We start from the raw sequence: 12,739 nt of genomic DNA, 5'->3' as shown, positions 1-12,739 counted from the left end.
TCAAACACGAGATTACTGTAGTCAGTGACTATTGGGTCTTGTGAGCCTAACCTATTCTATTGATCCGCTTCTCTTTTTTCTTAACCAGTACCAAATGGTTTTGATAACTGCTGCTTTTATAATATAGTTTTAGGTCTGGTACAGCTAGACCACCTTTATTTGCATTTTTTTCCCATTAATTCCTTTTTAATAGGGTTTCCCCCCCCACCCCGAGGCAATTGGGGTTAAGTGACCTGCTGAGGGTCACACAACTTGGAAATTTTTAAATATCTGAGACCAAATTTGAACTCGGGTCCTCCTGACTTCAGAGCTGGTGCTCTATCCACTGTGCCACCTCACTGCCCCTTAATAGTTTATTTTTACATTACCTTTGTTTGCAAATATTTTCCTTTTCATTCCTGCCCAAACTGTCATTCTTAGTAGCAGAGATTAAAGAAGAAAAAAAGCAAGTTAGGAATACCAACCAATTATTTATAGTATACTCAGTATTGCATAATCATCTCCTGCCTCTGTGTTGAAGAGAATAAGGTAAATTTTCTCAAATCTCTTCCTGGGTCAAGCTTGATCCTCTTTCCCTTTCTCTTTCCCTCTCTCCATTCTTCCTTCCCTCCTTTCTCATCCCCTTCTTTATTTTTCTTTTTCCTTTTTCTTTACATTGTTATACTTATTATGTATATTATTTTTTCAGTTTCTTTGTGTTTATTGCCTTCCTGTGCTTCTCTAAAATCTTCAAGTTTTTTGTTTTATAGTATAATTATTTTCTCATACATTCACATGTATGTCATAATTTGTTTAGCTGTTTTCCAGTCATTGAATGTTTTACTTTGTTTCTAGTTCTGTTACCACAGAAAGTGCGCAATTATGGATATTTTGGTTTCATTCTTGCTTTCATTCTGCCTTTAACCTATATAACTATAATTATATTAGCCTGTATAAATTGCCCTCTAGTAGATGCTTGATAAAGTGCTTGTTGTTAAATTTCTTTGGGGCATATGTCTAACTTTGGGATCTTTCTGTTAAAGTTTATCAGTATTTTAGACACTCAGCACATGGAATACTGTTCTTAAAAGACTTTTCTTTTTCAGTTGTTCAAGCGAAGAAATGTTGCCACAGCAGAAGAAGAAGCAGAAGAAGAAGTAATGTCAGATGGAGGTTTCCATGAGGCCCAAATCAATAATATGGAGATGGCATCAGTAAGTGGCATATGAAGGACAAACTTTTTTAATTATAAAAAATCACACATGCCAGCTTTCTTTTAATCTTAAGTAAACTTGTTATGTGACTTAGGATAGTATAGTTTGTATCTAGGTGTTAATATATTATCATCCCCTCTTGTCAATTTCTCATTCTACTTCAAGCAAGCATATTTGATAGTTCTAGACTGAAGAGTTTAGAATACTTGAGTTTGAAGACTCTCTTGCCTAATTAATAGCTGTATGATTGTGAACAAGTTACTTAAACAATCTCTCGTTTTCAGTTGCTTGTATCTAAACTGAAGAAGGATGATTTGTTAACTGCTGTAGTTTCACAAACATAGCACATAAGAGGGTCAGCTCGCTTTGCACTAAACGTTTCTTTACCAGGCAACCTTTTGTTCTCTTATTTAGTACAGTTTAATTGAAGGGGAAGAAGGATGACATATCACTATATTGGTGAATTTTACAGCAATTTAAATTGATACATTTATATTTTATTTGTAAATTGGAATTCTGTTTAGTGGGAAGAACACAAACCTGGAAATTAAACTGTATTCTAGTCACCACTGTCGCTAACAAGTTGTGTAACTGTGGATAGGTCACTTGTCTATAGGCTTGGTTTCTTTGATGTTAAACTGAGAAAGGTGAGATAAGATGATTTTTGGTGTTCTTTATAGCCTATGATCTTTATAAGGTAATACTACTTCATATAAGCAGCATGATAGAGTGAATAGTTACTCTTAGAACTTGAAAAACATGGGTTCAAGTCCAGCCTTTGACACATGATTGTTTCACCTTAAGTAGTTTCAGTTATAGAACAATAAGATTCCATTACATTCATATACCATATCTTACTCAGCCATTCCCCAGCTATTGGGCATCCACTCATTTTCCAGTTCCATTTTCAGTTGAGACATAAGAGTTCAAGTTTGGGAGAAAGTGACAACCTGGATTAGTCAAAATTTTTCCTTATTTGGAAATTCTTTGTAAAAATTAAGTCACAGATCCAAGCTCTCTCCTTATAGAAATTCCTTAGGGCCTTTATCACTTTGATAACTCATTGGTTAACTGATTAAACCAAGTTTCTGAATCCATAAATTTGTAAATCAAACCTTCAGCTATGACAGCTGCAGGTATATTGGCAAAGAACCTGTGGCCCAGCTGGAAGCATTTAAATTCTGTTTACCTTCATATATTGGTGATTGTGCTAGCAGTAATGGGTTTTGAGTTACAGAAAGTTAAAACCTTTTAGCTTATTCTTTCACATTCTTAATTACTTTGGCAAAGTACATGAAGTACATTGGAAATAGATCATAGAAAACTTTGAAGTATAATATGTTGTGATTTTTATCAGTGAATAGGTCTTTAATAGGTTATTTATAAACAGTGTTTTCATTGTTTTCCAAACATCAGAATTTCTAAATCCGTGGAAGAGGTAAGTTAAAGTTATGTAAATCCTAGTTTGCTACAGTTTTATTATAAAGAAATGTTCCTAGACTATATGCTTAACATAATCAAAAATAGTATAGGGCAAAAATCTTTATTAAAGGCATTAAGTTCTTTTCACAAGCTGAGACTAATTGAAGCTGACATCAAAAATATTTTAACAACTTCTTTTTAAAAAATATATTGTTTAGGGAATTGCAAGGAAGAATTAGAAATAACCTGTTACATTTAAGCATGCCAGTATTTTGTGCTAGAGAGGAGAAAAATCTAGCTAAAAATTGTACCTGGTAGTGCTTTAAAGCTTCACCTAAACTAAACTGATTATTCTTATATGGAAGGTAGCTGTTCTTAAAAATAACTAGCAGCATTTTCAAGTTTGCTATCATTGAATAAATTTGGTATAATGTAAGGCCCATCCTGCAGAGATTATTATTTCTTCTTAGGCAGAATGCTTGCAATTCCATTGATGCTCAGTGGATGGATAGCTTTCCTCAGTTATAGAAAGAGTGACTAAAATAATATAACATATAATTTCAGAAAATATTTGTTCTTTTTTTTGTTTGTTTTGATTTTGATTTTTTGCAAGGCAATTGGTGTTAAGTCTCTTGCACAAGGTCACACAGCTAGTGTTAGGTATCTGAGGCCGTATTTGAACTCAGGTCCTCCTGACTTCACGGCTGGTACCCTATCTACTGTATCATCTAGCTTTTATTCTTTTAGAATAAAACAGTTTTTTAATTTGTTTATGTATGACTTGGAGTCCTATCTGAGACACTCGCTATGTGATCCAGACTGATAACTTAAACCCTACTTAGCCTTAGGTTTCCTCATCTATAAAATGGGGGAATACTAGTAATAGTTGTTCTGAGGATCAAAGTCCTTAAAGCATTATATAAACTCTAGTTAGCTTAAATTAACAACAGTTTTGTAAACTACTAAATTCTGGTGTCTAATATTTCTGAAGAAATATTTCTTATCTGTAAATGAGAGATTGCCTTATGGAGGGGTTTTTAAACAATAAAACACCCAGGTATAGATGAGAACTTCCCTGATTTACTTTTAGTAGTTACTAGTTATGGCTTAACTATTGTTATCCCCACCAAGGCCAAGTAGTTTATTTTTCTTCTACTTTTTAAGAATCATAAGATCTGAATGTTAGAGCATCAGAGATCATTTATCTCAACCTACTGTATACCATAAGAATTTGTTCTATAGTATTTCTGGTAGATTATTATTCAGTTGCTTATAAAATATTTCCCGTAATGGGAAACTTTGCTTAATGAGCCCAATTCCATTTCTAGACACTAAAGTTGTTAGTTCTTTTATAAAGATTCAGATTTTGCCCCACTGTCACTTCCACATATTTGTCATAGTTTATTCCTTCTGGAATAAGATAGAAATGAACTTTTCTAGTGAATTACACATTCTTTTATATTTGAAAACAGCTTAGTCTTTTGTCCTATAACTAAATAGCCTCAGTTTCTTCAGTTACTTTTCATATGATCTGTTTTTAGACTATACACCATATTGGTTTCTCCAGAAACACTTTTATTTGAAATTGTCCTTATTATAATGTGGTGTCCAGATTTGGAATTTGCCTTTGTATGATAAATTTGAGTAATTTAAGCAACAAAGACAAAACCTCACACTAAGTTGATCTAGCTATAAGTTTTATTGATAGTACATAAACCACTAGTGGAACCCTAATACAATATGGATATAAGGTATTTGCTCTCTGCCTTGTTGCTTAAGGCTTCTTGAAAGTGAAACTTCTTATACATTCATAGAATCCTAGGAAACAGTTCTGTCCATTTAAATTACTGTTTCTGGATGACTTCATGATTTTAAGGGGCAGTACAAATTTATCTTGATGTAAACAATGTAATCCTAAGATACTACTTCACTTACAAATTTTTGGTTTTGGTGTGAATAAATTTGAGTTAAGTGACTTGCCAGGATTATAGAGCTACTAAAATATCTGAGGCTGGATTTGAGTTGGGGACCTTTTGACTCCAAAGCCAGTGTTCTTTCCACTGTGCCACCTAACTGCCCCACTTAAAGATTGTTTAGTTCAGTATTCCACTTCTTAGATAATGAATTAAAGCTTTGAGAGTTTGATTTGCATTAGTAAACAGACAGTATTGCACATTTGCTCTGATTGGGGTAGATTACAGTTTCATTGTTAAGGTAACTTCCTGATTGAGAAATGACCTGAGAAAAACCAAGAAGACTGAGCTTCAGACTGAGAGTGATTGTGGTAGAATAAAATGACCATTGCATTACTTTTGTGACTTTATAGATGTTATATCTTTCTGCACCATGAACTAGTTGGATTAGATTGGTTCTCAGGCTCCTTCCAGTTTGAAGGTTACAAAACTATGATCCTCTAACTAATGCAAAGTTTGACAAAATCCAGTAACTTTTTCCATAGCTTTCTCATAGGCTCTTTGTCCAAGGAACAATCTGGCTAAAAATTCTGGAAGGACAAGGCAAAGGGCCTAAAGTAAGAATTACTCTTATCAAATCTTAAATCCTAATGTATTCATTCTAGAATATTTTTATAGCAAAAGGAAGAATTTGTTATTCCCATGTTTCTCGGGGCTTCACATTTCAAAGAAGTTTGAAGACTTCATGTGAGAGAAGATACATTTAAGTTGATGTTAACTCTTATTTCCTATATAGCCCTGAAAAAAAAAAAATTGCTTCTAGAGGCATGGTTGCCTTTTCTGTAATGTTTGGTCTAGACTTTGAATTTGCTTTTCCTATTCCATACAGAATATGACCTTCTAGTGTTTTATCAAACCTGTACTGATTTCATTTCTTTCTTTCTTTCTTTTTTCTTTTTTTGCTGAGGCAATTAGGATTAAGTGATTTGCCCAGGATCACACAGCAAGGAAAAGTGTGTCTGAGACCAGATTTGAACTCAGGTCCTCCTGACTTCAGGGCTGGTGCTCTTATCCACTGTGCCACCGAGCTGCTCCCAATTTCATTTTTTTTTTTTCGTTAAGAATTTACCTAAACAATCTGGCGTCTCTCTTTTGAAATGCCATTAAGAAATAATAGCAGAAGCATAGAGATCACGTGACTACCAATATGAAAAACTAGCCATTTTTCTTTAATCCTCACAGTCTCTCATATTTCTCCAGAATAGAATACATGTTATGTGCCAGACATAAAGCCATTTCAGCTGTCTGAATGATCTAGAACACCAAGAACCCAAAGTAGAAACTCTCATGAACAACTAATCTTTAAATCCTAACATACTCAACACCCTTTTCTACCACTCATTTCTGGCAGCATGGTTGCAACAAGGTCAGTGAACTTAAAACAGGACACAGCTCTACACATTTATTCATATGTCCTCTTCTTTCAAAGCTATAGAGTTTGATTCCAATGGCAGAAATTTACTATGTTATAATAGCAACATAATTATGCTCTGTGTTACTGAACCCTGCAAAAAAATAAGAAAAAAGGGAAAGGGGGGTGGGGGGGAGGGCAGGTTGGTGTGTGCATACGACTATGTGTGACACTCCATAAAACTTAAGGAAAAGAGACCAGTATAAGGCTGGTGCCAATTCTGTCCTTAGAGAAATTACCCAGGAATGAGACCAAGACTATGACCACTGTGGAAAGAAGCAGAAGCATTTTGACATCTGAAATTGCTACCAAAGGAGAAGGAAAATAAGAAAGTGTGAGTAATAGGATAAAATAAAAAATAAAAGAGCAATTATAGTTACTTATAATAGGGTAAAATAAAAATAAAAGAGCAGTTATAGTTACTTAAGCTTTCAGGAGATAATAAATTCAAGGATCTTGAATAAGATTAATAAGAAGATAAACTAACAAAGATTAATGGCAAATGGAAATATTACCTCTGGATCAAGTGAAAAAGTTAAACCATCTACAAAAATAAGACAACGAAAGTGAAGAAAAATGAATAAGGCAGAGGAGGGCAATAAATTCTGAAGAGAGTATGGAGCTAGTTCTGCAGAATGTTCTTGAATATATTTAAAAGAAATAAGAATTGTGAAAGCAGAATGTATGGCCTACACAGCAGAATAGAAAAATTTCAGTCCATTGTGGCAAATGTTAACCAAAGAAACAAAAAGAAAGAATAATTGATTGGGAATTCAAATATGCAAAAGTGAGACAGTGTGGAAGAAGAGAGGCAAAAGTCAGTATTAAAAGAAAACTTGATCACCAATCAAGCAAAATATATTCATCTTGAAGTCAGAATATTTAGAGTCTATTTAAGTATTGGAGGTTCTGCAGAAGAATAGGACAAGACAAAATGAAAAGTGGCAATCAAAATAATCACCTCTAAAAACAAAACCCTAGTCTCCAAACTACAGTATCTATAGTTGTTTAGCCTAATGACACTATGGAAAAAATAATGAATTCTAAAAGCACCCAGGAGAAAGACCTTAAAAATTAGAAAGGGAAGGAAATTTGATTAAAACATGACTAATTTGCATCCACTAGAAAATCCAGAAGGAAATTAAGCAATGTGTATCAAAGAGCAATAGTCCTCAAGATGGAAATAATAAGTAATCTGAGGCTGACCATGCATTTAAAAAAAAAAAAATGGACATTCTATCAAAACTTAAATCATTTCAAGGGGAGAAAAAAACAAGACCTGAAGAGATTGTTTCTTAAGCAACCCAGAAGCCAGAAATACCAGAAGGGTAAACAAATATAGCAACCAAAGACGACAACAAAATAACAACAGACTATTCAGGCATTTCTTTCCAAACATACACATAGAAAATGACAAAATAAAAGTCTAGATAAAAGTGATGTTAGGGAAGCATATCTGGAACATTATAGACTGAATTTCACAATAACTTGCCTACAAATGTTTTTGTGGGTTTAATATTGAGATGAGTCTTCCTGTCTCTAGGACTGGCATTCTATCTACTGTGCCACTTATCTGTTCAGTAACAGAATAAAGGCGGACTAAAGTTTAGAGATCAGGAAACAAAAAACATATTTCAAATAGTCAGGGAACACAAATAATGAAAAGAATGCAAGAAAGTTTAGAAAAAAAATATAATGAAATTTTTAAACTAAAAACAAGGTGAGAGAAGGAGGATTCTTTACTATTTAAGAAGAAAATAAAAGCAAGAAAAAAGAACTTGAAAAGGGCTAATAAGAGGCAGAAGTTTAGGGGGACTCCTAAGGTGAGGGGAGAGAGAGCCAGTGGGAATAGGGCCATCTTAAACTGTAGATTAAGGTTAGATAACCAAAGAGACTGTTTCACCAAAAGATGGGGAGAAGAGCATCCTAATTTGGCAGGGAAAGGAATTTTAGAGACATGGTGAAAAATATAAGCCCAACTGTTATGATTTTAATTGTGAATAGATTAAATGACCCAATAGAATGAAAAAGAGTGACAGATTGGAACCCTACAAATATGTTAATTACAAAAAGTACATGTTTAAAACAAAGTCCTAAAATAACAAGGGACTAGGAAAAAATTGTTATCAAGTAAAACCAAAAAAAGCAGGAATTGCAGCGAGTGCTAATTTTACAGAGTAATAAAACAAACATTCAAAACAGGGTTAAATAAGGCAACTATATTATGTTGAAAGAAAGCATGGACAACAAATCAGTATCAACTTAAAATGCCTTTACATCTAAATCATAAAGGAAGCATGAAGTAAATTACAAGGAAATATAAATGGTAATACATTGGTCCTTCTGCCTTATATTCTGGAGTTTGGACAGCCTTTACATCTAAATCATAAAGGAAGCATGAAGTAAATTACAAGGAAATATAAATGGTAATACATTGGTCCTTCTGCCTTATATTCTGGAGTTTGGACAGAGAGATTATAGGATCATTTGGAGATAATGAAGAGAGGGATAGCACTGGAGGATGGACTGGGTAGGAAAACTTCAAACAGGGTAACCAACAGTAGAATAGTGGGATAGCCCAGGTGGGAAGTGATGAGGGCCTGTGCCAGGAAAGAGAAAAGCATATGTTAAAAATGTTAAGTAAGTAAAATCTCTAAGACCTGTGGATTGATTGGAAATGGAGAGTGAGGATAACATCTAGGTCACAGGGGCAGCTGGATGGTACAGTGGATGAGTACCAGCTCTGAAGTCAGGAGGACCAGAGTTCAAATCTGGTCTCAGGCACTTAATACTTCCTTGCTGTGCGACCCTGGGCAAGTCACTTAATCCCAATTGTCTAGGTAAAAATAATGATAATAAAAATAATAAAAAATGAGACTTCAGTGTTCCTCTCAGTTACAGCTGAGATAAAAGAAAAGTAAACAAATTGTTGTGGGAATTGTTTACATTTTGACTATAATTATACAAATGAGCGTCATTTTATTAAACAGTGTGAAACAAACATTAGAAGGAAAGCCAAGTTTGTAAGAAATTTGGTTGGGGAACCAGATAAGCCACGTGGTCTTGAGACCTTTCAAGGATGAAAGTGAAAGACTTGGCAAAGTGAGAAAAGAGCTATCAATATTAAAACAAATTACTTTCCTTATCATTGACATTGGAATATTATTACCAAAAAAAAAAAATAAAGCAATCAAGAACAGCAATAATTACTGACCTATATTCCTGTTTTCATCTTAACAAAATTTTTTTTAGAATAATATGTGTAAAAAGAACATTCTTAATCATAATATAGAAAGGGAACAGATAGTCTTTTGTAAACTGTTTTTGACAGCAGACCCCACATCTTTCTAGTTATGTAATTAATTACATATTCTTTAGGTGAGATATGCCAACTAATTATCAGTGTATAAAGCATTGATACTTGGGACTTCTAGAAGTCAGGCAAACCTTGCTCTAAGGCTTTTGTAGTATATGAGGTCTCAAAATAAAACAAGCAATCAGTCTATTTAAATACAAAAAGAAAATATAAATATTTTTTCAATACGGTATCAGAATTTTAGTGGCACAAGACTTTTTTTCAATAGTTTACAGGATTAATAGTAAAGTACTTAAAACACTTAAGAACACAACATACAAAGATCTATCTACAAGAATCATCCCAAAGAAACCTAATTTGTAAGGAAACAAATACCAGAAAAAAGAAGAAAAAGTATACATTTACAGTCTGAAATGCAAAAGGGGAAATTGACAGTTCTCAAGTGGAGCCCCAAATCCAGGACATGCAGAAATTTAAATCATAAGTAAAAAATTTCTCCCAAGAGGGTCCTTTCAAATAATAAGTACATTCAAAGGGCAAAATTTCATCCCAGATAAGATAATATGCTTACTACTCTCTGGCTTCTTCCAGAACAATGCTGACTGTATCTCCTGCTGAGAGTTCTAGATTACTCTGATATTACTGAAGGAGTATGAGGATGTTTTTCTCTTAATATATTTGGTTCAAGCCTCCATTTTTTGGTGTATCCTCTTTTCCATACTTTTAGTGATTAATGCTTCATTTACATTTAATCAGTTAACATAAAATAACTTACAAGAGCACATTTAATTTATAGAGACATCAAGATCAGCAATGTATATATTTTCACTCCATAACTGGAGGAGAGGACACTGTCCTCTGTATATTTACTGTGAGTCCTAGGGAAAGTGGTTTCCATCTTGATCTCTTCATAGCATTTGGACATGCAAAGTTCAATTCCAAATATGGTATAGCCTCTGGATGTGTCTTGTATATTAGTTATCTCTGGGCTTATCATTAACATTATTCCTTGGAGCTTCCATGATGATGACGGAATGATTTTCTGATAAACACAGTATGAACTTTACTTTTAGACCTCCAGGTGGCTTTGGCCTCTGATATTTTGAAGTTCATGAAGATCATAGAGCCAGAGGCCCTTGTTCTGATGTTTCCTGGCTTCAAATAAGAAGCACCCCAAAGCTCTTCATAGCATTATTTTTCACCATAGTACCAGTCATGAAGGAATCAAACCAAATATAACCACAGTTCTTTGAATGCATCCAAATTATGACTTCACAAACAGTCAAAAAGACCTCTTCATCACATACCAGAGCCAGTACAAAATGTCTATTAGTGGTCTAGGACTTTCTAAGGCATTTTCATTTCATGTCATCATGCTTCTATGGAAGCAGGCTCTTCAGAAGTCTCTTGACATGTGGGGGATTAAGTCAGCCAAGCATGTTGATGCCTGCTCATTAAACTTCTATTTTCTACTGTTTAAAAAAATAACTAATAGTTTAGCTCCCCCCACCCCACCCCATTACATGTAAAAATAATTTTTAACATTCGTTTTTTAAAAAAAAAATTTTTAAGTTCCAATTTTTCTCCCTTCTTCCTTCTTCTCTCCCATTGAGAAGGCAGGCAATTTGATATAGGTTATACGTGTGCAATCATGCAAAACATATTCATATTAATTATGTTGTGAAAGAAAACAGACCAAAAATAAACTAAGAAAAGCAAAGTAAAAAGAAGCATGTTTTGATCTGCATTCAGATTCCGTCAGTTCTTTTTTTTTGGAAGTGTATAGCATTTTTCATTTTTAAGTCCTTCAGAATTATCTTAAATCATTGTATTTTTTGTTGTCTACTGTTTTTTAAAAAATATATTAAGAAGAACAAGATGTAATTTTGAAAGCTGTCCTCTAAAAAGGTGTCTCATGTATTATAACTCTAAAAAGATGATTTTGAGAGTCGCCTTCAGCATTTTCAGTGATTCTAAATAGACTGCTCATTTGTGCCACCACACAGAAAAGATAACCGTTTAGAGGTGACCTCATTGAACTACAGGTAGATATGTTGTATATAAATCACAAGAAAAGTATTGCCTGGACAATATGATTGATTCTTACTGTATGTAATCAATTATTGTATATGTCAAAGTTCATTTAGAAGTCCTAAAGCCTGAAACCTTGACAAACCACCATGTCAATCTGATAAATACTCAAATTAAATTTTGAGGGACAGTTAGTTGGTTCAGTGGATAGAGCACCAGCCCTGAAGTCAGGAGGACCTGAGTTGAAATGTGGTCTCAAACACTTAACACTTCCTATCAGTGTAACCCTGGCAAGTCACTTAACCCCCAACTGCCTCAGAAAAAAAAATTGACAAATGTTTCACATCAATTCCTCCAAAAACCTTTCAAATGACTATATATCTATTGAGCATTTATCAAGCTTACTCTAAGTTCATGGTATTGGGTTTAGTGTTAGTGGGTATAAACATAAATAACATTTGTACTAATTGTCTTCAAAGACTTCACAATCTAATTGGAGAGACAGGACACGTAATTGTGTTATAACCTGTTAGGTTGTTAAGTAGAGAGGAGTCTGGGACACATCTTTCCTTTTTTTATAATAGAACTGTAATTGGAAAAATAGGGTCATTTTACTGTAACTATTAAAGTGAAGGAAACCTCCCTGAATGTTCTCATCTGACTTATACTTATTTGCTTTCTATTGTTTTTTGATGGCTACAATTTATAGTATTCTTAGCATGTCACTTCCTAAGGTGTGTCTTTCATTAAGGTTTCTTGACCACCTAAATGATAGGATAGGGATAAGGATAGGTCTAGGATTTCATTCATAAAGGAAACTATTGAATAGAGAAATTTTTTAACAGAAGATCAGCAGCTTCTTAACAATTTATAATATTTTAAGTATATCTAGAACATTAAGAGATTAAGTTATTTGCCTACGGTTATATGCCCTATCTATATCAGAAGCAGGACTTGAATTCATTTCTGTTATATATGTATATATATGTTTTAATTTAAAACACAAGCTAAACTTGGTTCCATGTGCTTGTCCATTGTTGCATTGTCTATACTTTTAAAATTTTTCTTAAAAAGTTATTTTTGTGAACCTATACTAGTATATTCATTTGATTATATATGAGTTTTGTGTTATTCCAGGGTGGTGTCATTACCTCTGATATGATTGAAATGATATTCTCCAATAGCCCAGAACAGCAACTTTCAGCAACCCAGAAGTTTAGAAAATTACTTTCAAAAGGTGGGTTATGAATCTATTATTGCAAGTATATGTTTTATAGATAGTTCCATAATATGACTAATATTAAAGAGCACATTCCTTACTATATCAGCATATCTTTAGTTATCTTTTTATCAGAAGAAAAACTTCATATAATTTATATAATCTATTCATAAG

At 33.5% G+C, this 12,739-nt stretch overlaps 1 protein-coding gene across 5 annotated transcripts in view; it reads left to right on the top strand.

Moving 5' to 3' along the window:
- The window catches only part of KPNA1 (karyopherin subunit alpha 1), a 76,450-nt gene that overhangs the window by 36,897 nt on the left and 26,814 nt on the right, over nucleotides 1-12,739 (top strand). For all 5 annotated transcript variants that reach the window (XM_051985397.1, XM_051985401.1, XM_051985398.1 and 2 more), the window contains 2 exons: nucleotides 1,086-1,193; nucleotides 12,484-12,583. In XM_051985397.1, coding sequence (XP_051841357.1) covers nucleotides 1,086-1,193; nucleotides 12,484-12,583 — 208 coding nt within the window. The remainder of the gene's footprint in view (nucleotides 1-1,085; nucleotides 1,194-12,483; nucleotides 12,584-12,739) is intronic.

Source organism: Antechinus flavipes, chromosome 3 (genome assembly GCF_016432865.1).
Source record: "Antechinus flavipes isolate AdamAnt ecotype Samford, QLD, Australia chromosome 3, AdamAnt_v2, whole genome shotgun sequence".
Lineage (NCBI taxonomy): Eukaryota > Metazoa > Chordata > Mammalia > Dasyuromorphia > Dasyuridae > Antechinus > Antechinus flavipes.
The sequence above is the reverse complement of the archived record's forward strand: the minus strand, read 5'-3'. Positions and strand labels throughout refer to the sequence as shown.